This window comes from Caloenas nicobarica, chromosome 2 (assembly GCF_036013445.1).
Source record: "Caloenas nicobarica isolate bCalNic1 chromosome 2, bCalNic1.hap1, whole genome shotgun sequence".
Lineage (NCBI taxonomy): Eukaryota > Metazoa > Chordata > Aves > Columbiformes > Columbidae > Caloenas > Caloenas nicobarica.
The window spans coordinates 34556875-34582359 of NC_088246.1; the positions used below are offsets into that span (position 1 = coordinate 34556875).

General features: G+C 40.1%; 1 protein-coding gene across 9 annotated transcripts in view; it reads right to left on the reverse strand.

Annotated features, from left to right (window-relative positions):
* Positions 1-13225: 13225 nt before the first annotated feature.
* HYCC1 (hyccin PI4KA lipid kinase complex subunit 1) overlaps positions 13226-25485 on the reverse strand; it is a 364011-nt gene continuing 351751 nt past the window's right edge. For 7 of the 9 annotated variants that reach the window (XM_065627722.1, XM_065627718.1, XM_065627715.1 and 4 more), the window contains 3 exons: positions 24721-24808; positions 24026-24185; positions 13226-15640 (listed from right to left, as the gene is read on the reverse strand). In XM_065627722.1, coding sequence (XP_065483794.1) covers positions 15084-15640; positions 24026-24185; positions 24721-24808 — 805 coding nt within the window. In that variant the 3' untranslated portion in view covers positions 13226-15083. Of the gene's footprint in view, positions 15641-16483; positions 16779-24025; positions 24186-24720; positions 24809-25485 lie in introns of all 9 variants that reach the window. The other 2 variants (XM_065627723.1, XM_065627721.1) reach the window with 2 other exon arrangements.

Below are 25485 nucleotides of genomic sequence, written 5' to 3' on the forward strand. Positions count from 1 at the left end.
CCTTGTCCTTCTTCTCTCTTACCATAGTAGCATTAAAAGAAGTTGTAGTATCTAGATCCATTTAGCTATAGTATGGCCTGTACAAGCTATAGCATGTACTCTTGACTGGTCACTCAGATGTCAGTGAGGCTCCATGTCCTTGTGGTAAGTACTGCAAAAACCTTTTTCCCAGAGGACTAAACATTAGACGTTAGCTGTGAGCCAGTTGTTTGATTTTAGATACATCACACACACAAAAAAGCTTAGAAGTTCACTCTTACACAATTATATATTTATTCTTTGAAATTTAGTTTGGGCTTCTGCAGAAAGCGAGAAGACTACTGGTAGCTCACCAGCCAGTTGGCTTCTGGTGTGCCCAGAAACAACCATGAACCCATCTTTCTAAATGTTTATTGACAGTCTTACACTTGCTGGTTTAGTCAAGGCTGGTAACATGGTCACCTCTGCGTAACAGACTCCCTGACAGCAAGGAGGGAGGGCAGGTGCTATAAGGAAATTATGCTGCTTAGAGACAGACAGACAAAGCCCTGAAAAATGTGAAAGCTTTCAGAGCCTGAGTTTGTGGCCAAACACTCAAATGTTTTGCTATTGACATCCCAAACTGGATTTTCTAACCAAGTAAAATGTCTTCAATCCAAAGCAATCTCAAAACTGTCTTCTCTGGAGTGCCTCCAGTTTTACAGAGCTCAAGAGCAGAATTTCACTCCATGTTTGTTCTCTTGCAATTGATGTTAGAAGGTTTGTGAAGTTTCCCCAATATCCATTTGGCATATGCTTTATCTCAAATTGAAAGATGAGCACTGGGGAGGGGAAAGCCTGGTTTGCTAAGAACCATATCTGCCAGATGTTAAACAGTATGTATTTGGGGGGAAAAAGTGATGTGCAAAAATAAGTTTAAACCTCATTTGCTTCCTCACACAGCTGGACTGTTCTGTCACTGTCGTAGGTGACCTGAGGGATACTCTCAGTCATGCTGGCTACCAAGAGTTCCTAGAGGTAGGACATGAGCTGGCTACAAGGGACCACAAGAGGTCCAGCCTACCCTGCGGTGACTACAGAAGCTGCTCCACTGACTGTGCTCAGGACCTTCCTGCTGTCTCTGGTCCCTCATAGCCAACCACAACTACTGTACACTGAAGGTCATAGCAGCCCAGCAGAAAAGAATCCATTTTCTAGGTTCTCTCCAAGGATAAAGAGTCATAATTCAGGCATGACTAAGTTACAGAGACCCAGGTTTACACGGTTGCAGTTTAATTAAGCTGTGAAGGAAGCCAAGCGCTGGGTACTCTCAGTAATTCAGTCAAACCACGTGCACTCAGCCTCAGTTCCGTGCGAGACTGCAGCATCTGTAGTGGGCAGCAAGGCGATAACGTGAAGCTGAAAGGTGCACGAGCCGCTGTCAAAACATTGAAGAAGCTCTCATCCAGCCAGGTAACAACTCTATTTTGAAGCCATCACAGAAATGTTTTCATTAGAAAATAAAAAAGCTTATTGGACAAACCCTATCACCATCCTGAAAAGCCCCATGAAGCTGCCCACATAGACATGTGACACAAAGAGTGTGGCCCAGGCACCACTTGCAAATGACATTCAAACTATCAAATATCCAAGAATATGAGGGACATGCTGAGGAAAAGGTTTAGGGTTTTACTCTAGCTATAGAGGGAAGGGGTAGTCTGTCACCTGCTGATAGGCACAGGTTAAAGACAGTTTTGGCCAACTAAGATGAAAGAGAGAAATCTGAGGGAAGCTCACAGAAAGGCAGGCACCTCTAACAATTCTCTTATCAAGTTTATATGAAACAGTGATTAAAAAAAAACATAATGGGCAGATCTTTGATCATGAGGTCCAGAATTGTGGTACCTGCACAGGCATCTTTGGGAGCTGGCAAGAGCGGCCAGGAGATGGAATAGATTATTTCCTTTCATTTTTTTTTACATAGAACACATAGAAAGACAATGGAAAACACACATATTAGTGTTTCTGAAGTATTTTTTCTTGTGAAAGTCTCATTTACGAACAAAGCATTTCAAAACACTGGCATTTCTGTGGAAGAGAAGTTCATGCTCGCAGCCAGCCCTATACAGATGCCAGGTGTTTCTCAGATTGCAAGATCATGGATAGGTCTGGCAAGTGAAGTACAAAACATCAGAAAAACACAGCGCTGTTCAGCAACAAGACCCTTTTTCCTAGTCAGGCCAGTGAGAAGAAACTGCAATTGTGGAACCAATGTCTTGACACTGTAACTACAAAATACCTTGAATCAGTGGGATTGGTTCTCTTCCTCCAGAGCCAGGTTTGCAGTGAAGTCGGAAACTGCCGTTTGTTCTCACTCACCTCAGGGAAACTGAGCTTCTGTTGATGCAGAGGGAAAGCAAAAAGTTCAATAAACACTGTGAAAAGACTCTGTAGTCCATAGTGTGACAAGAAGAAATAAATTCCTTTTACCTCAGGCTGTAACACTGTGGCATCTGTGCAAGCTCTCAGTGACATTAGTGCTGTCACGTCTTGCTTTTGCCTCTTCACCTGGGATATTCCATTTCTGCCCTCCACAGGAATTGTAAATAGCAGCTGTTCCTTATGCAGAAGGACTCCTTATGTCTTTGTTTTCTGTCACTGCAGTTTCCAAGAAAGTCTACAAACAACTAGATGGAGGCAGCCACCATTAACTCAAGAACAGCGACCAGGAAGAGCTTATTCCCATGTAATTCTGTGAAAGATACCTACATTGCAAAACACTACATCTGACTTATGAGTAAACTGGAAAAGGTGGAACGGTATTTTTTTTTTTCTGCCTGACAAAGCAGACCTGTACCATAACTACACAAAGACAAACACAGGAATTGGGATGCATGAACACTTACATTTTTAGCTCAAATATCAACATTTCTGGGCATGCTGCCCCGAACAGTCTGGTGCTTGAGTAGATAACAGTTCTTGGACAGATTTCTGTACTTTCAGAGTTAAAAATGCCTCTCAGAAATTATATTCGTCTTGGCCTTTTGGAGCAGAGTGCCCCAGAACAATACCCATCAGGCCCCTAATTTTCTGCTTGTGGCTTCCTATGAGGGCAAAGGTGAGGGGCAGCAACCCAAGGCCAACAGCAGCCAAACTACAGAGTGCTCTTATGCCATAGAGGATGTACGCAAGTGAGCTACATTTTGAGCAGCCACCGTATCACTGAAATGTGAGCTCCAGAGATGCTCCAAAACCAGAGCCACAGCACCAAAAACATAGGACCAAGCAGAGGAAGCCACTGCAGAAAGCTCAGAGCTGGCATATTGAAAGCTCTGGTTCCATGAGGTACCTCAAGGCTTGCCTGGAAAAAAAAAAATTAAAAAAAAAAAAAATTGAAAGCTATTGACTTTCAAGTAATAATCTGCATGCACGGGATGCTTATTTATGAAACTGTGTACCCAAAGAAGGAAGGGTAAGGTAGGTGCGATAAAAACAGACAATCTAGGATGAAGGACAACGTTCTGCTCTCATGGGCATCAACACCACCACTCTTACTGAATTCAGAAGTCAAAATGTTTGCTGACAGAAAAAAGAACATCCACTTTTACTTTGGGTGAGTGAAAATATTGTGAAAGGGTACCGGAGCCTCCAGTTACATGGTGTAAACACTGACAGAAGAAAGCAATACTGTATTTGAATTACGCTGTGCCGATTTGGCTAAGTTAACGAAATGTGTTTTTCCTGCCTTACATGGCACATGCTGCAAAGTCTTCAGCGAGACTCTGATCTATTGAAATCAGATCAATGCTGTGCTGTCCTTTGGGAGCAAACCTGTCTGGCTGCAGCTGTCTTGAGGAGAATGTGGCATCAAGGGCTGTGGGCTAAATGGACAAAGCATTAAATAACCTTTACTTTTCCTTCCATGCTTTTCAGTCCTTGGTGTAAACTAGTGCGAACATGTAGACAGGTGCCTGACTCCCTGTTTTCCAAACACAGGTGGATAAATGAACATTTAAGTGGTGTGCTTTTTCCTCTAGTTGAAGGTAGCTGGATCCTTTCTCACCTTCAAGCAACCGAATGTTGTAAAGACTACTTCCCTCTTCAACAAAATACCTCATATTACACACCAGTTTTTATTCTAGTTAATAGGAAATAAAGATGTTTAAACACACCGGCTATGGTATGCGCAGTCTAATAAACTGGACTAATAATGGTTTTCCTAGCACCCCAAAATGTCACATTTTTGAATGCCGTCCAACATTGAGCTATCTGAAGCAGAACAGAGAACGTGACTGATGTGTGTTGGGAAGTGCTTCCCTTCCACAACTAGTCTAGCGAGCTTCATTAATCCTGCTTCTCTACCACGCTATATTGTCCTTTATTCCAAATACGTACTGTCACATTCTGATTTATCCTCACAGATGAGAAGTGCCTACACATGGGAAAGTTACAGGAATGTCTGGCAATGTACTCCTTATTATCCTTTCTAAAGATTCTGGTAACTGTGCCACTACCTCTGGTTCCCAGTGCCTGCAGGTTGCAGCCCCGGGCTCTATTGCCCCAAACAACAAGACTTTGCCTTCATTCTCACACCCATTTTTGGTACCTGCACCTACACAGGCCAGTCCTCTGGCCTGAAAATCCATCAGGAGAGGTGGGACGCTACTTTGAAAACCACGCTTAGTTTCTAAGCAGTAGTTTAAATCAGGCACAAGTCTATTATCAAATAGAAAACAAACGTTTGAGAAAAGCAGTCTTTTAGAGAGCTCTGCATTTTTCAGTGGGCAATCAAAGCTGCTATACATTAAAAGTAGCCAATTTTCAGATACTTGGAGAAATTAAGTCAGTTTGGGACAGCTCTGCTAGCTTCAAGAAGTCTACAGGAAAATTGTACTTGGCAACAGCTCTTTTCTCAGTAATTTTGTGCCTGCTCCTAGGGGATATTTCTGCCACTTCATCTATTTTCTTTTATATTTACATCTATTTCCAGTAAATAGCAGTAGTAAAAAAAAAAAATCACACACTAATATAACACATCAAATGTATGTTAGATTCTGGCAGAATATTTGGTGTAATTTCAATTCCTGTACTTTGAATGAAGATTAGTTTTGTGCAACACTGAAACCAGTCAGGCTTCTGTAAGGCATGTGGTGCAGGGGTATCACAACTTCCACCTCCACCAGTGCAGTGATCAATAACATGATACACCACTGTTATGCCAGAGCAAGTGACACACGGCCATGTAGCTGCACACTATAATTAACCACTGATTTACACCAGAAAGAGGATAGACTGTTACATTCAATTAACTCACCTTCCTTTCAGCTGACAGGCAGCTGAGTGCTGAACACTTAATATACTTTTTTGCAAATTTCCTACTCCACGAGCATTATAATTGCTGTAATTAGCACCGATCAACCATGACAGCAGAACTATCATTTCATCTATACAATGCAGCAGCTTATAAGAAGTTAGGATTTATCAGTTTTATTAAGTAGCTATGCAGCATTTCGCTTGTATCATACATTCTGATATAGTTTCACCTAGTTTTTTCCAGGTAGTTCAGTCACCTTCTATATAACTCGACAGAAAAAGAAAGTTTCTCCAAGAAATATAAATTGGGAACTCATCCCAATTGGCACTCACAGGCAGAGCGGTACATGAAAAGTAGTACAAGGGCTCCAGGTTTGCTGTTGAATGTGAGTCCGTATTTTCTGTCCCGCTGTTGCTTTTCCTACAGACTGTGTATTAGTCTCTCTGCTGCACGAGTGGTCTGTTAGTCTTTCTACAGAAACTCCTTGCATTAGTAAAAATGAAAAAACCTTCTAAGTCGTGTCACGCTGGCCAAGCCGGTGAGACAATCGACAATTTTTAAAATTGGTATCTCTCGTAGAGTCAGATGTGCAGCTTGGTCTTGCTCTGGGTGGACAGATGAGCTACGCCATACCACATGGACAGCTTTGTTCCTCCACCACACCAGACCTGCCGTTTCCATGACCTCGTGAGCCGCAGGCCCCTCATTCTCCTCTTTGATAGATATCTGTCAATCTTGAGATGTCTTCACAGCTTCCAACCCTCCATCCTTATTGACTCCTCCCTCACACCTTGTCAGGCAAGATCTGACCAAGGGCTGCAGCCTTTGCATTGTCTCTTCCATGAACTCCCTCAGATATCCAGCTGATGGCCAGTACATGCACAAAATCTTTTATTGAAAGTTTCCCCCAGTTTAAGTGTCACCTCAATAGCCAGCCTAGTGGCCACCCTGTTTAGCAAAGTAAAAAAATTCCTCAGATAACTCATTGTCTCTCCTCCTTTTCTTCAACCCTCTGATAGAAACATCCCAGAAGCTCCTGACACTGTGGGTTCAGGTACGCCTCGTGCATTCCTTGACACCAAAGCAGGGCAAGAAAATCATCAATGCCTAAGCCTATGGCACAGAGCACGGCTGCCAGTTCCACCCACGAATAGCATCACTGTCCTGTGTTTGTCACTGTGGTAGCGCCAGCGCTCAGGTTCCTCCTCAAGAAGGAAGCAGAGGCACAAGTTTCAGGTGGAGGGAGGGAAGGGGCAGAACAGGGTAGCACAAGCCCTGCCCTGTGGGAGGACCCCTGTTCCTGGGGGCAGGTGGGAGCCCCGGAGGAAGAGGTTTCCTCCAAAAGCTCCCCCTGCTCTGGTGAACTCTCAGCTTGATGCGTCTTCCATTGTGTGCAGCTTCTTCATTCATCCAAATCTGCCTGTGGAGACAGAGCAGAAGCACGCTAGACATTCTGAACTGCTTTTCAAGCTTCTGGTTCAGTCTCCCGTTCACCTCTTTTCCCACAGCTCGGTACAAAGTGTGCTTTATACAACGTGTTCCTCCTTACAAGCATGAAACAACACTGTCCCTCAGTACTCGTGCTGTACAGCACCTGCTCTTATTAGAGTAGGAAGGAATAATTACAGGGATTATGAATGTGGTACTGAACATCCAGGCGTATTAAAGCTGTTCTGTATCTCAAGATGGAACAAAGATTCTTCCACCTAAGTCACTGCTTTTCTGACTGGAATTAAATTATGGCATCAAATGCCTTATAAGTGGATCTACCAAGTAACTAATTTTGTTGGTGTATTTAAGAAGTTACTCATCTCACCATTACCAAGATGCTTCACTGAGCTGGAGAAGACTTGAACACCTGAAACGCAGTCAGGTTCATGCTAGATTTAAGGCCAACACTTTTGTAGCATGGCTTCCTACACTGGTAGCAGGAAAGGTTTTCACAGATAACCAGAGTTCAAAGTTATGAATTTGACATGGTCTGTGAGGCAGTCAAGAAGCTCCTTCCCAGGCTGAAGAGTCAAGAACCAAGCCTCAGATCTGTCAGATGATTCAGCTAGAGCTTAACAAGTACCGCAGTTATAAGAATGCTTTAACAGCCTTGCTGCTATTCTACCTTTAAATCCATAAGCTGCTAAAGCTACTACACAATTTTAAGTGAGATCCTGAACAAAGAATGGCAGAAACAGGAATAAAAAGATTTGTGCTCTGGTTCTTTTCTTCTTCCCTGCTTTAGACATTTTGAAATGCAACTACTTTGTCATTACTCAAAGAATCCGAACAGATACAACCTGAATTGTAGCTCCCTGTACCCGTCCCCATTATTTCAAGCAGATCTTTACATCCTGGCCAGCAGAACTACTAAACCAGATCTGTTCTTCCTAGACGTCTGCCTGCTTGCGAGGCTTTCGGTACAAATAGGGCAGCTGCTGACATTCGGAGCTGTGCTGAAGCGACTGATGCGACGCTAAAGCTTATTTAGACTTTATGCAGCAAGGAGGATGTGTGGATTCAGGTCAGTAAGGAGGCAGCAGCACTAAGCTAGTCGTTCAGGATGAGAGGCGAGAGACGGAATGAGCCCTTTCCAAGTGTCAGAGAGGATCTCTCTGTCTCAGGATGTGCTTAACCAGTTTGACAGTGCTCTTTCTCCAGGCAGCACCGGGGGAGCTGAATTTAGTAGCTTAGATAAATAGCTGTTGAGTTGGTTTTGTTTAATTTCTGAAATGAGTAATGTAAATCCCAGTGAACTAAGCAGTAAACAATCTTCTGGGGAATATCCATCCTGTTACCTTTTGAAAGTCTTTCCATTTTGTGATTTATTACAGCAGGTTTCTCAAACACCAACATTTTAGGGGCGGGACAATCTGCTGAAAGCTGACATTTGGTATGACAGTTGGCTTGCACTTCATTCCAAAATGGTTTTGTATATAATGTTATCTCAATTCAACTTTTCAATCTGAATTATTTGCAAAGTCTGAACTGCAGGTTATTAACAATAATGAAACCACAATGCATTTCAAAAACAAACAAAAATATGAATAGCATGATTTTTTTTGGACATATTTAAGGAATAAGTGCAAGATTCTTTACCATTTATATTCAAATCAGTTTGCTCTTGGCAGATAAAACCACAAGGAAAATACACCAGTGAGAGTACCACTGTTTAGTACCCAGCAGTAATATGTTTATTTTAGATGGTATCATAGGTCACTGACATCAGTGCTGGTCCAGGTCTTTGCCAGCTCCAACAGTCTCCCCAACAGTTCTACAACCTCCATACCTTGACTAGCTGAAGAGGAAACCATATACACATGTATACATGCATAAATGTATATACACACATGTATATAACATGTTTTTATATGTATATTTTAAACGAGTCCCTATTCTGTTCCTACTTTGATAGGAATCAAAAATTATATTCAAGTTTCACGCTTGAGCAAAGTATCTTTTCAGAAGCAGCACAGAACGTTCGTTCTTTATTTCGGTTCGCTATTTGTATTGTGGAAATATCAGAAAAATCACACCCACGCTGAGGACTCCTTGTGCCAAGACCTGACTCTCCTTCATTTACTTTGTTCATTTACTTTGTTGTGTGTTGTGGAGGTAAAAGCTGATACTTCTTCTCACCTCCTCTGAAATCTATCCCCTCACACTAGAAAAATCCACCTTCATAGTCCAGGCCAGGAAACTCTGCACAGGGGACTGCCAGTATTAGTCGGCACTAATGACAAGAACAACCAGGCAGCTTGTCAGAAGTACAGTGTGACTCAGACCAAATTCCGCAAGTCTTTCCGCACCATTAAATTTCAGTATTGTCCCAGCACATTTAGAGTAACAGATGATTAAACACAACCTCATTTTAGGAATCAAGTTAATGAAGCGAGCACTGTGCAATGTAAAGGCTTGTTTCACAAAGGCTTCTGGAGTCACAGTGACATTTTTCCCCACTATCCTGAATTAGCAGATATATTTATTACCCGGGAGCTGTGGGTTGGGAGAAAACCCCCATACTGAAGTCATCTTTAATACAGAGCTAGATTAACATAAAACATGAAAAAATAATTATCACAAGCTTAATGCAGACACCTACCTGTAAAGTCTACAGAAACAAATATAGTTTCTGTAACTGGTTACTAATTGTTTTATTACCTTCAAACCTTCCTCTCACTGCGGGTCATCCAGCGGGGTCTCAGGTACTCTCAACCTCCATTCAGGGCTGTACTTCGGGGTACCATTAGTTTCTTTTGTACTCCCTACCACATTTTGGGAAGAGAGGAGGTATTCAAATTCACATGGTCTTTCACTGTCAATAACACTTGCAACCTGAAACCATCTAAGAGCCCATTCTAAGAACGGCCTTTTACCCACTGTAACTGAAATAGCAGGACAATCACAGCATCAAGACTAATTTGTACCCTTTGGAAAATCATTTTTTTTAACTTATTTAGATGAAATATCAGGAATCTGAGATTTCCTTTTTCACTCATTCATAAAGAGAAATTGAGTTTTGCTCATTCAAAAGAATGGTTTTAAGATTGACATTTGAGCCTAAAAAAAAAAAAAAAAAAAAAAAAGAGAGAGAGAAAATGCACAATGTACCCAAAACATAAGTTCTCCCACCGCTGTCACCTACAACAGCTCTTCCATTCATCCAGGTTTCTCTACAGTATTGCACCAGAGACTGCATTTGTGAAGGGAGAGGAAACAAGAAACCTTGAATAAAACTCAAGATCACAACCCTGGACCTACAGAAGAACAGAACTTGTCACTCAGGGAATCTGCTCAGCAGCTGTCCATGGGAGACCACCCTAGGGAGAAGAGGGGCCCAGGAGAGTTGGTCGATGTTCAAAAACCATCTCTCTTCCAGGCTCAAGAATGGTCCACCCCAACACAGAGGAAATTAAGCAGAAGCTGCAAAAGGCATGGATGCATGAACAAAGAGCTCTTGACCAAAACATGAAAACGAAGTGTATAAGAGGGGGAAGCAAGAACAGGGGACTCAGGTGGATTAGAGAGGCACTATGCAAGCACGCACAGATGGGGTTAGGAAAGCCAAAGCCCAAATGAAGTGGAATCTGGCAAGGGAGGTGAAAGACGACAACAAAAACATTAGCAGACACAGCAGCAGCAACAGAAGAGTAGGGAAAATAGGGCTCCACGGCTGGGTGGGGCAGAGGACCTGCTGACAAGGGACAGGGAAAAGGCCAAGGTACCCACTGCTGCCTTTACCAGCAAGAGCAGCCCTCAGGAATCCCAGGCCTCTGAGCACAGGACATTGCCTCAGTCCCCAGGCTCAAAGGGCTGTGACCAGTGGCACAAAGCCCAGCTGGAGGCCTGGCCTTACTGGTGTACGCCAGGGGTCAACACCCAGGCCAGGGCCATCCAGCATCTTCGTTAATGAAGGCGGATGACAGGACAGAGCTCACCCTCAGCACGTTTGCAGATGACACAAAACTAAGAGGAAGTGTCGATACACAAGACATGAGCCGACGTGAATCTCAGGAAGTTTACAGGGTAACACCAAGTCCCACCCCTGGGGACAAACCCCCCAGGCACGAGCACACACAGGGGTCAGACAGCTGGAAAGCAGCTTTGCAGAAAAAGCCCCTTCATGAACAAGGGGAACGCGATCCAGCAACACAGAGCCTTGCAGCAAAGATGCCCAACAGGCCCCAGCTCACACACACACAGTGAAGATTGCTGGATAGAATATCTAACAATAAAGAAATGATGCAGATAATGGCTCTGTATCAAACCACTGTTTTAAGACCATCAAAACTACCCAGTTGCCCAAGTAGTGCAACATTACTGACAAGACAGACACGTACTTCTACCATCAACCAGATTACACATCCTTCTGCTTGAACTCACCTTTCCCCTGTCAGTCAGTGTTCCTCAGACAAGTGGGTTAGGCACAGGGTCTTAACCTGACAAGGCTGCATTTGCAAAGCCACCACTCTGTAAAATGGGTATTTAGCATATTTGAAGTAATGCGGTCAGCCTTACTGTGACTTCTAGATATGTACAATGAAAGCTGACCAAATATGTTGTTATCTTATGTGTATTTCAACAAAGCCTATAAAGAAGCAGCAAAATTTTCTGCTGTATGAAGTACTTACAAAAGCATACAACTTTTAAAAAAACCCCGTTTATTTTACTGCCCAAATTATTAAACACTAAACAAGATAATGTTGTAGTTCATACATTAAGAATGTAAGTTTTCACGTACAATTAAGAGAACACCTCACTGTAAAAAAGGTGGAATACTGCATTACTAAAACACAGACCAGCGTCACGCAATGAACTGAAGAATGTGAGAAAGTGTGGTGCACATTTAAACTCAGGCTCTCAGGTGGAGACAAACTTCTACAGGCTGATGCAGCTATTCCACAGACTCTGGTGAAGATTAAGAAATGTACACATCTAGGCAGCAGTCTTAGAAGTAGAATTATACAAAACCAAAGGGCAATATATTACACACCTATATACAGCACTGTAAGCCTTAAACACTGACAAAACGTATCAGACATAATAATCTAGAAATTTCTAGAGTCCTCACAGAAATCAGAAGAGACTTCCTCAGAGATGTGTGGCTAAAATAGGTACATATTTCTGTACCTATCTGGCAGGTATTCAAGGCAATTCAAGAACATTTCATACCCTTCAGGAAAGCCATTGCACCGCTGCAGCAAGTGGTAAGAGGCCATACGCTTTTTGCACAAATGTTTTAGATTCTCACAACAAAAACAATTCTTTTCAGCTTCTATACAGTTTTGAAAATGTTGCTGCTCAAAGCCATCATTGGAAACAGTGCCCTTTGCTTTAAAACAGGTCAGTTTTAAGTGTGAGCATTAAAATAACTTCTCTTATTATGATTTGATTCACTCCTACAAAACATTTTTCCTGCAGAATGTTGCAGCTGTGTATGATGTTTGGAGCGCATTTATCAGAACTACCCACTCCCAGGCAGACTGCAATATGGGATGCCTTAATAGGTTTTCTTTACACTGTTAGAAGACCTCTGCTTCTTTAATATAGATTTTTCATTCACCAGTCTAAAGTGATAATGCTCAAAATCCAAGAGCCTGACAATTTTTGAAATATTGTGAAAGAATTAATATATCTGCTTCCTGCCCTACTACTTCCTCCCTTTCCACCCCCAGTACTGCACATGGGTATCTGGACAACAAATAATTCTGCCCTCCCCCTCCCTGTTCTGGCGGGGTTTTTTGTGGTGTGGGCTTTTTCTGTTGTTTGTTTTTTCTTTCCAGTTTTAAGAAAAGAAAGAAGCACAACTGAAAGTTTGATTACTCACATCAGGAAAGAAATTCTTCAGACTCAATCAGTATCAAGGTGTGATGTCAGTTCACAAAAAACACACTCATTGTGTAAGTTGCTCCAGAGACCAACGCATACATATTTATATGAAGCCACGTATGTATAGAAACAGGAGACTTTAGTTCCAAGAACCTTTCCTTCTATCATTTTCTCAAAAAAGTATGAAGCTTTATGTAATTTCATTTGTGCCAACATGAGTCGAAGTCTTGGGTTCCAGTCAGACCACAGTATAGAATAGTTAGCTGGATAAAGATAAACTAACTTTACCTTAACATAGTTTGACTTGTAGCCAACAGTATTGTAAACATTATGTCACAGATTACATTTTATGCTGTTTTAGATAAGTCAAAATTCTAATTATTTATAGGTCAAGTGACTAAATCTTGCCAGTATAATAAACACCTTTTATACCAACACCCACTTGAAATAGCATATACTGTGGAGACAACTGAAACACTAATGGACTAAATGAACCAAAACAAAACCACTAGAATTACTTAAAAATTCTACTTAGTCAATGTGAAACAAATGTGCTGTCTAATGCATATTGCAGAAAAACCTATAGAAAAAGAGGCAAAATTTTCTGCTGTACAAAGTTTTTACAAAAACATACAACTTCAAAGAACCAGTTTATTTCACTGGCCAAAGTATTACACATGAAACAAGACAAACTTGTAGTTTTCACATTAGGAATGTAAGTTTTCATGTACAATTACGAGAACACTTCACTGTAAAAAAGGTGGAATACTGCGTTACAAGAATAGAACAGTGTCACACAACAAACTGAAGAATGTGACAAAGTGTGGCACATTCATTTAAACTCAGGTTCTCAGGTGAGGACAAACTTCTACACACAGACTCTGGTGAATATTAAGAAACGTACACATCTAGGCTGCAGGCTTAGAAGTAGAATTATACAACTGACTTGTCTCTATCAACTATGTCTCCTCATCTCTCTTCATTAATTAACCAGCTTATTAATTTCTATGAACCTGAATAACGTTAGCTGCTTAAAAGTTACTTGTGCTTCAGTTTAAGTCAAAAAGGGCTATCTAAACTTTTCTGCAGGTAAACAGGAAATTCTACCAGAACTTTAGTGTTTGTTTTGTTACCAGGTTCTTGACAATAAGGGATCACTTGCTGCAGAAACCTGGACAGTTGGGAATGACTATTTCTTCTGTTTCCCCACTCATAATAATATGTTGTCTGTTTATCAGCTAATCACTGCTCTGGAGTGGTTTTGTCAGCTATTGCGTCTCCAAATTTCTGCATAATCAGTTTTAATGTCTATTTTTAATTAAAATCTTAATGTTATAAAAGTTGGTATCAAACAAGGTCACCAAACTACCTGAAGGTTAAAGGTTAAGTAACTTTGAACAGGCTGCTGGTTTAGAATATTAAACTAGAAAAATAATGGATATAAAAGAGTAGCAATTAGAGCACTAGTTACATTTGCATTATAATTTCCCTTTGTGCTTGCAAGTTACTGAAAGTACACATCCTTTGGTAGTATTCTCTTAGTCTCGAGTAAGAAGTTCATGTTAAACACATTCACACTCCTGATTTTCTTGAGTCAGTGCAAAGGGCTCATAACATTATTTTATACATAATGTTGTTACGTAAGCACAGCTCTTCTCCATAAATAATAAAAATACTGATGACACTGACTTTTCAATGAGTAGCTTTGTGCCTGATATTTAAGAATCTGAAAGACAGAGTCTGTCACACAATTTATAAGTTTAAGGAGCAACTGGTAACAACTGATAAGAACTTCCATTCACAAGTACTGCTGCTGTGTGACTTTTGGCCCAGTTTCAAAGACTTACAGAAACCCAAAAATGCATCTGTGATTCAGACTCTTACAGGTGGCATGAAGAACAACATTGCAACATGTACTAACCACCATTACAAAACCCGCCAAAACATCAAACACTGAACCGATGCTTCTAGTTTTAACCTTACACGTAAGCACAGCTTTCTCACAGGTAACATAAGAGAATGTTTATGTTCTTGCAATGCTGTTCCACAATTTCATGCCCATACTGCAAGATTCTTCTTAAAGAAAAGTACTTGCAGTTTTGCCTACGTCAAGTGGTAGTGAAAAAGCAGGTTCTGGGCAAGAGGGTCTATTTGTTCCCACACTGTGCACTTGTAAAAAGCCACATCTTGGTCAGTGGCTAAATAACTGATCAGTGCTTGTTAAACTGGTGAAGTTGTAAACTTCACATGAAGCCATAAGCAATCCGGTGTATAAATATAGTAAGTCAAGAAGAAACTTGATGAAGTTGATGCAGAATGATTACAACTGTTGTCTATTCACTAATACTGTCAAATGTGAGCCAAATAAGAATTGACGGGCTTGAGGTTCAAGAAAATAATGTGTAGCACATTAAGGAGCCTCATGTACCAGCGTACCAACATCAGCATAAACCCTCAATGTTTTGTTTTTCATACTTGTCAATTTACGGTATCAATCTGTTGACAAAGTTATGCTAATACTAGGAGGTCGCTGCTGATTAGGTTGTTTGCTTAAAATTGGAAGATCTGTTCTTTCTGTTCCATATATCAGTTTTTCCTCTTGAAGGCTGCAAGCTGAAAACCTGTTTGCCTCTGTACCAGACACACCACCACGATTATTTGGAACTGTGACACCACTGACCTGTTCAAAGGATTTACTAAACACAGTAGTGGTGGTTCTGGCCAGACTATGGCTGCCAGGCTTAGGCAGGGACTGGCTAGTTGTCAGTGTCAGTCTTTTCAGAGAGACCAGCTCTAGATTCTCACTCATGGCTCTCTGAGTTTGTTTTCGTGACAAGTGTTCTCTGCAGGTTTCTCCTTCTTTTTCTTTCCCTCCAGCTTTGTTTCCTCCAGACCTTCGTTGGCTCTTCCCTAACAGGTTCTTACTGCTCGTGTTGCTGCTGTTAGATAGGGCAGATTGACTTGTACTAGAAGTAGCCCTAGAGTAAAACCCTTCATCAGTTTCAGATATTTCGATCAGTTCTTCTTGAATTGCTAAATCGGTATTACCTGCATGGTAGAAAAAGAAATAGTGAATTAGCGATTGACTTTCTCACATTTATTGATTTTATTTGTTGCTAGATTTTGATATTTACAAGCACAGAGCCATAAAGCAACAGAACAAAGACGACAAAACACTTACCTATTCCATTATATTTTGGAATTAAGGTTCATTAGGATACAAAGTTACAGCAAATAGTGCTGCATTAACTAGATCAAAGAGCATGCCCACAATCTCATTTTGCAGTGATTTTGAAAATAAAAATGCAGTCTTGTTAATTCATGCAGGAGATCAGAAACTTATAGATTAGAAGATACCACACAGAACAAAGAAAGTGTAAATCTTCTTTTGAGCAAGTGCTCCAACACATGATTTTGCAAAGCTCGTTGATTATAAAGGTATGTGATCAATGCCCCAGGACACCCAATATGGCACCTGCCCATTTAGCAACCCAAGAATGCTTTAGGACTGAAAGGTCACCTTCTGCATCACAGGTCTGGTGGTACAAGTTGGAAACTCAAGCACAACGTGAGATCTCCAGTATACCACGAGAGGTGGAATTTGGTAAATCTGAGGTACACAGTGAGATACTTTTCACATCCATTTCGATGGATTCTTCATACCATTGATCACCCAATAAATATGCCTAATAGACTCAAAGATATTTTGAGTCGCACAGTGTATTTTCTCCAGATTAAATGAATCTACTTGTAAGTATGTCGCCATTGTCTGTGGCACAGACAAAGCTGTGTGCAACACATGCATTTGTGTTATTACACATGCAAATATATTAACTGCATACTTTAATTCTCCAAACATGCAGCAGTGACCCTTTCAATCAACAGTGATACCTTCGAGTGCAGCTACAAGTGCTCTGCTAAAACTGCACTCTGCCAGATGAGTTTAATCCATCCTCCATCATTTTTCTTACAGATTTTTGTCTCCTGATTTCTGGCATGCCTTTGCTGTCAGTTCTAGGATCTGTAGCTGTCTCCTGTACTCCCTGTAAATGCTGAACATCATTCTCTGCTAGTGCTCTGCTCTTTTCCCCATTCCCGGTCCTCTCTCCAGCCACACTTGTGACACTAATCTCAGGTATGATAAAGTTGCCCAATTCAGTAGCATCATTACCATTCTCTGGTTGTTCTAGAATTAAAGACGGATAAGAAAAAAAAACAAAAACAAAAACAAAAGATGACTGAAACAAAACATGAAACAAAAGCCAATACATACAGATGACTAAAGCATTATGAATTAAAGCAGATGTTCACACATTAACCTCTTGTTAATTAGCAACATTAGCGAGTATGGAATTTTGCTTTATTTTTAAATCGTAGGCTTCAATCTTCAAATTATTGGCCTGCATCCACGTACTGGAAAAACCCACGCTTGATCCTTCAAAACTGAAATTTCTGAGGATTGTGAAACAAACATTCAGAGAATAACAGAAATCAAAGAACTCTCCATAATTCACTTTTACAAGTATATTATCTGGATCATCATGCTAAAGTAAAACTTATTTTTGCAATGAAATGGCATATCAACTTCATTTGTTATCATGTAAGACTAGAAATTCTACACATACAGTGTCACGATGCTGCACAGTGGTCAGCCCGAAAACCTATAAAGGAACAACTAAGCCAACTCAAGCATACTTTGACTTCCACTTTCTTTTTCTGCATTTCAAAAAAAACCCCTATTTTCAACCAGAAACATATTTACAAGTAGGAAAATTCTCCAGTTACTAAAATCAACTTATTCAGACAAAATCTATGGAGTTTTACTGCAGTTTTTACCACCTACTAATATTATAACATAGATGTTGATCTTCTCAGCCTTTCTAAGCTTCTTGTATAAGCTTGTAACTACATTGGTTGGGAACGAACTTATTTATGTCACACAAGTCAGTTACTAAGTATAGTTGAGAAAACAGGGATGAAGCAGCTGGGGGGATGGGAAGCACCAAAACTTTCCACAGCACAGGGAAAAAAAAAAAAAAAAAAGGCAAAAATCAATGCAGCTTGGTTCTAAGATTACTTCTTCTCATCTGAGTCATCAACAGCAGATACACAAGTGCTCGGCCTGGCCAAAAAATTATTTCAAGGCAGTCAAAGATTCTTGCAGACATAGCCAAAAATTCCCAAGCAAACAGAAAACTCGACTGCTACTCAGAGTGTGAGAATGATGGCTGCAAGTACAAGAGATCCAATAATGATATTTAGTGAAAAGAATGCTGTAGTTTCTAAAAGGTCTTGGTAAAACAAATCCCAGCTCAAAAGATGCCTGTCCACATTAGATGAAGACAGGTTTGAGAAGGATAAACTCTTGAGAGGAAAAAAAGGGAAAATGAGAATTTAAACTTAATGGAAATTCCAAGTACATGCAATTAACAAGTTACAATCCCAGCAACCTGTCAGCTCCACAGTGTTTGAAGTATTCTCAGTGTCTGAAGGTCTTTTAAAAAGGTATTCAGAATTGCTTTATCAGCACTAGCTCTAAAACCACAAAACTGCATTTAGATGACCTGGAGAAGAAAAATAGCCATCAGTTACAGATAGTCACAGCACACCCTCCAGGAAGATGTATACCATGCAAATACGAGTGAAGAAGAGCAAGAGCTACACTATATGTTATATAGTTATTTTACATATATGCTATATGCAAACACTATGGCCACAAACTTGACAAGACTAAAATTGCACTAAAAGTACTGCTCAAAATAAAGCTTAACTGAATCCCTGTGCTTTATTCATATCACAGCTCGTTCAGACCTGAGGATTAAGTAAGGACCGCTCAGATGATGCTGCCAGTTTGCTACTGCACATGACACAAGTTGGCAGCACAGACATTTCACTGACAGTATGAAGTCTAAAAGCAGAGGACTTTAAGATAAGACGATTTTTCACAGCAGCAACTCCAATGCTTTTAGCTGGAAAGGGTCCTCTCCCCTCCCTGGGCCCCACTGAGGACTCTTGTGCAGCTACAGCGCTGGGTGTTTTGCTGGCATTTGTGCTGTCTGCACTTACCAGGACAATGAAATCAGCCTCAGAGCTAGAAGGTTATTCTGGCAGAGATGGACGTCATTGTCAACCTGCGTAAGAACTCTCCCTGCAAATGCTAAGTATCAACTAGTCAACTACTAATGAAAGTATCTATTTAACAATTTGTACTATCCAAACGAAGTGATATTAATAATTGCTGCTGTGAGCCACTAACTTCCTGATATTTGGCAGGAAAATCAAGTTAGAACTGTTTCCAAGTGTTACTCCTTCTAACAGCGCTTTCTGCAAAAGTCCTCCGTTATATGTAACAAAGGAAACAACTGAGCACCTTGAACTGCAATAGTAATAATAACAAATAAAACAATACTACAATCAAATGAAGTATTTTCTTCCTAAAAACACAGAAGCAGAGAGATTAGCGAGGAGAGAAGATCAATGCTCTGATTGGCCTCATTGGTCTAATTTTACTAGGGTGAGGTACCTGTGCCTCCCCTATGGCAACCTCAAAACCCCCTCCTGCTACCCTGTCAGTGCAGCTACAGGCACCTTATGTCAGCAGAACTTTTTCCCAGGATCCACTGATCTCCACATGCACAAGTTGATTCTGCTAGAAACTTCATTTAGAGTCAGGACACCAGAGAGAAGAGAGGGCAGAACAGACCTTGCCGTCAGCCCCTTCCCCACCCAGAGCAGAAAATCACTACGTAACCTCATCCAGCTCCAAAGAAAGGAACCTCAGACTGCACAGCAGAAATCAGAGGAACAAGGGAAGAATTTTTTTGTTACAGATTTCGTATAATAGCGGTACTTATTGTTGTTTGGTGGTGTGCATTTCTAAACCTACTGTCACATTTCTAAATGTGGTATCAGCACTTTACCCATCACTGCTGCATTCCCACAGCTGTGTAACCATTACCACAATGAACTGGGGAAAAAAAACCTGAAAAACTTAAGAGTTTTACTCAGCACAATTATGTCTAATCTTTTAGTTAAGTGCTATTAAGTTTGTTTAAGGAAAGGGCATATGCCTTTCTCTGAGTTTAACATTGAACTACAGGAGGAAATTAATGAAAAAATAGGATACTGGGTATCTCAGCTCCTGTTAATACCGCCTACTAGAGCATCTGCAGTCTTGTGGCAGGGATAAGACCACACAATCCATGTTCTTCATAGTAGCATCCTCTCCTCTTTTTAAAACTTTCAATAACACCTAAACCAAACCTTTCTCTTCGTAGTGCTTGGTTTTGAAGACAATACTGCATCAAGCTGGACAACTCTGGGGGTCTATCCTTTGAGAAAGAGATATAAATACCCAGTGCACAAGGCAACATAACAAAAGAGAAAACAAAGGACACCACTAAATAGCATGAAGACAAAACCAAATAATTATGTTGGTTTGAAAGTTAATATAAATATGCCCACAGTAGATGAAGGGAAGTGCATTTGGAATCACATTTCTGAATGTTTTGGGTAGTACAACCAATCTTGATAAATGCATTTCGTGATTACTCGCTAAGAATTGATTCAAAAGATATTTCAGTCATAGTTTACCACATTGTTACAGTTGCCTACGTGATATATCTCAGATTGCACAAGGAAACTGCCTATTTGGATTGTAACTCAATTTTAACCATCACAAGCTCAAGTTGCATTTCTTGCACAATGTTCACATTTGGAATTATTCACAAAAGCATCAGCGTTTTATCCCAAAATGAACATTCAGTCCAAATTCCTAAAAAAAATAATACTAACTTCTCCAGAGATTAACACTGTTCCAAAAAAAGTAAGAAGACTCTCTCCAAAGAGACTCTAAAACGAATGTTTCTAAACCTTGTGTACTACATGAAAGTCTGTTTCTGCAAAGGGGAACAAAATAACACCTTGTGCTTCTTCTCTAGTTGATGTCTTTGGTTTTGTGTTATGTATCATACCAACATCTGCTTTGCTCTTCTTACTCAGTCTGTTACATCAGAGTATTTCACTTACATGCATTACCTTTACACACAGGAGTTTTTCCCCAGCAACCCTTTTATGGGGCTGTTCAGCAGATTTTACATTAATAAGGAAAGCATTGCTAGGACTTGCTTTCAGTTTCATCCTACTTTCCATAAACACCTAAATGAACGGTTATTTATGTCCCTTACACACTGTATGATTTTTCTGGTTTTCTTCTATTTGTGAATGGAAATGGAGATGCCACTCAGGGCTTGTTTTTAAAACATGAATGCTACAAAAACTAATGCCAGACAGAGGAGCTAATGCTCCTCTTTTCAAAGCTTCATGATTGATAGGCAATCCAATTCAACAGCACTGAATAATTTGTTGGGAAGTGGTGGCTAGTGTCAACTGACTCTATAAATACTATCATTTTGTGATTAGATGGATCCACTTTGATTAGATGGATCACCTTTAGTATCTCTGAAGTACCTACCTACCTTAGAAGTCCAAATTTACAATACCAATTTGATTTTTTAAAAAGTCCTTCTAAGTAATAGTTCTAATGAACTACCTCTCAGCTGTCTCCTCTAGCTTCCTAATGCATTTGTACAACTCATTTTCATCATACTGAAGCACAAAAATAAAACTCCCAAATACATTTTTCCCCCCCTTACACTGCAGGAGAAAGAATCATGGTCAGGAGGTACAAGGTCTGTCACTTGATTTCACCAATTCGAGTATTTATTTTAATTCAAACAAGCATCTGTAAGCACAGGCCTCACTCTTGCTGCATGCTGACCCTGAAGATCTACTCCATATCTTTCTTTCATAAGGAATTATGAGGCACTGAATTAGGTTGTTAGGAATTTTCAAATCAGACGACCACTCCGACCTTAAAAGGCTTTTCAAGTCACAAACAACAATTTTGTTAGTATTTGAGGAGATTAGCTGAAGTGGTGTATACATGGAACATTTACCTTTTAAAACAAAACAGTTGGATAGTCAGTCAAAGATACCATAGACTCAGTTTTGGCTTTTAAACTAACCTAATGTTTACATAGCCTTCAAATTTTCAGGTGTTCCTATAACCTGCTATAAAAGTTCCCCTACACCAAACGATTTTCTTTCTCTTCATTAAATCCTGTACCATTGAGGCAAATCCAAGTAAAGTTTTCCCAAAAACCCAAACGAGATGTTGACAAAAGCTTTTTTGTAAAAGTCTTTAATCTTTCAATCCTTACCCCTAAACACTGACTACTCACTTGGGTCATACTAACTAGATTATCACTGTTTCTGACAACTTGTCCTGCTTTGTGAGACTCCCATAAAACACAGCATTCCCCCGCATTTCTATGAGTCCTGCTATTATTCTCATTTCCCTTTCACCTTACTGTTATCTGCGGCAGTGCACACTTGTCCCACCCATTTTTCCTTGAACTTCACCAAGCACCACCCCCACAAGAGGACAATAATTGTAAAAACTTCTAGATCTCTGTATTTGCTGAAAAATTTGCATTCTTACAAGGATGGTTCCAATACCGATTCTCTAACATTTTTATTTCTTTTTTTTTCCCTTAAACCTAAAGATGAAGGGAATATTTATTTTAATACACTTTCAATTCCTCTGAATGAACTAGCACTCACTCTAATCTGTGTTCCCCTCCACCACCTCATCTGAACAAGCATCAGAGCCACTCAAAAATAATAGCTGACAAAATTGCCAAGCTTCAGAGGGCATTTGTCCATTTAATAGCTGAGCTATCATACTATTATCTTGCACCTGGTCAATAATCCCTGCTTAACTGTAAGCCTGAAGAAAGGAAAATAAATAATAAAGACTAAAATGTTCCTTAGAAGTCTTGAGATTTCAGTAATGACTTGCTACTGGTCCTCACTCCAGATGTTTTGCTGCTCAGCTTTGTCTGACAGTTTTAAGCAGTTTTTAATTAATTGAAAAGAACTTGGGTTATTTTACCTTTCTTCGCCCTTTGCCCGCTCTGGCAGCTTACTATTGGTACTACAACCACCAATGTGTATCATTGCTGCTCTATGGTTGTTTTAAAGTCATCTTCTACCAGCATATTTATAAATAATTTTCTAAACACTTTCCTGAATTACCTCTTTGTCCTTTACAATTAAACTTGGCAATATTTTTCTAACCGAACTGTCCATATGCTACCAAAAGCTCATGTGGTACACATCATACCAAATTTTTTATGATACTATTTCAAAATCTTTATTGAACCTATTAAAAGAGCATTCTTGTCTATGCTCACTTGCTTGGTCTGTTATCAGAATTACAAGCCCAGCAGAACAGGTCATTGCCAGTTTTGATTGCTGGTCCAGCATCTTTTTCCTCATCTGAAGATAGCAGAAGTAGTGGAACATAATGTTTCTCCTTTTGCAGCACATTCAGCACCATTTTTTCTACTTCTCAGCCCAGACCTATGTTCTGCTTTGTGAAAGACCTTATATTGGTTTGCCCAAATGTGCTGGTTTTGGCTGGGATAGAGTTAATTTACTTCATAGTTAACTAGCATGGGATTATGTTTGGGATTTGTGCTGAAAAGAGTGTTGATAACACAGTGATGTTCTTCTTATTGCTGAGCGGTGCTTACACAGAGTCAAGGTCTGTTCTGCTTCTCACACCACCCCACCAGTGAGCAGGCTGGAGGTGCACAAGAAGCTGGGAGGGGACACAGCCAGGACAGCTGACCCCAGCTGACCAGAGGCATATTCCAGACCATATGACATCATGCTCAGTATAGAAAGCTGGGGAAAGAAGAAAGAAGGGGAGGACATTTGGAGTGATGGCATTTGTCTTCACGAGTAACAGTTACGCTAGACGGGGATGGCTACACAACTGCCTGCCCATGGGAAGCAGTGAATGAATCCCTTGTTTTGCTTTGCTTATGTGCATGGCTTTTGCTTTACCTATTAAACTGTTCTTATCTCAACCCATTTGATTCCCCCAACCCCCTAGCAGGCGAGTGAGTAAATGGCTGTGCAGTGCTTAGTTGCTGACTGGGCTTAAACCGTGACACCAAAATATAATAATTTATCCCTCTACCCTTAAATCTGATTTTTATTCAAGTAATTTAAGACAGATGAGGCTCTGCAGTAAAGTTGTGAAATATTTCCTTTGCTTCAGGTACTATACACTACTTTTCAGAAGAAAACAGGAACATTGGCCTCTTTAAAGAATCAACAACTTTGTACAGCTACCTTTAAAAAAAACGTTTTGTGGGTTTGGTTGGTTTGGTTTTTAACATGATTAAGGAAATAAAGAATATACTCATCTGAACTGCATTAAGATTCTCATTCACCAGGTAAGAAAATAACCTCCAAACTGCCGCCTGTTTACTAGCAATGAAGATGTGCAATAAGGCAATTCTCAATATTACTTTAAGCACAAGTAAAAGCTAAGAACTCATTGCAAAATGGGTTTCTTACCATGCCTTTTCCATCTATGCCCTCGGATAGACATGCTAGTCACAGCATTTCTTGATATTCTGGATGAAGTAGGTGTAATTTCAACTTGAATGCACCTTGTACCTTCTTTACTAGATTTCATGGCACCCTGAGGCAGTGAAGCTTTTATTGCATTAGCAACCTAGAACAGAAAAGATGCAGTTAAGTTCTTAACATGAAAATCCAAATTTTACAATAATTCTGACAGGGGATTCTTATTGCTCCAAGAAGAATACTGTGTACAGTTCCAGTTTAAGGTCAAAAAGCACACTAGCTTTTTGCATGGATTATAAAGAATACTGGTTGCAATTACCTCTCAGAACGAAGTTACATTCAATATGTGCCACTGGTTTTTAAACAGTTTCCAGTTTAAAGTTGTGGCGGTCACTTAACATGAACTTCAGAGTGCTTCTGCACTATCATCTAAGCTTTCAAGACTTAGAATTGTTCTACTGAAGACAGGCAGTTCACTAGGGAAGATGACAAAATAACTAAGTACGTTGAAAGTATCTCTGTGTGCGTGTGTAGACTCGCAGACCTAGCTATTCACACAAGCACGGCCACATAGACTTCATGGGATTCAGGTTCCTGGTGTGATGTTGCATCATACATATTTACAGGAAGGATTTTCTAGACTAAAAATTCTACTCAAAAAAATGACGAAATATAACACCTACCAGCAGAGGTTCTGGATACAGTTCCAGCTGTGCTCTATACAAAATGTCATCCATAGCTTTACGAGCAAGATCCCATTCTCCATTATAACTACAAAGGTAAATACATACATAGTAATAAGTATATAGATCAACAGATGAGCCTTCTTGGTTACATAACCTTCACAGATTAGAGTATTCCTTGAGAGCATAATTTAGAGGAGTGGAACTACTTGTGCCCATTAGCAGTAAGTCTGCTATTTAGAGAACTTGTTCTGAAGTAGTGTCTACGGAGACAAAGTTTATTTTCATTTGCCACTCTAAGCAGTTTAAAAATTATGCAACTAGTTATTGATCAGCTAGTCATGAAATATTCTGAAATTCAAACAGGATTGTTTCAATATTACTCTGCTTTTTGAGTATTCCTGTGTTACTAGTCTCTTAATTATTTCAATTAAGAAGAAAGGTTCATACATTGACGTGACTATCAAAGGTAGATGACATCAGCATTTTACAGGCAGAACGAGAAGATCTTTTTTCCTTAACAAGACTGATGTCAAAACTAAGCATGCAAAAATGCAGAGAGCAGACAATGGCTGGAAAAGGGTTTTTTAAAAGATTTTTTTACATTAGCTGTTATACCTATTAAGTGCTGTTCTAGCCCTCCTTCTCCAATATTAAAAAGGTAACTTCAACTAGGTGGAGAACTATCTTCTCTTCCTGAGGACCTGATTGCTAGACACAGCATCTGCCCACTAGAAAATAAAACATTTCAAAGGTAGCATGCCT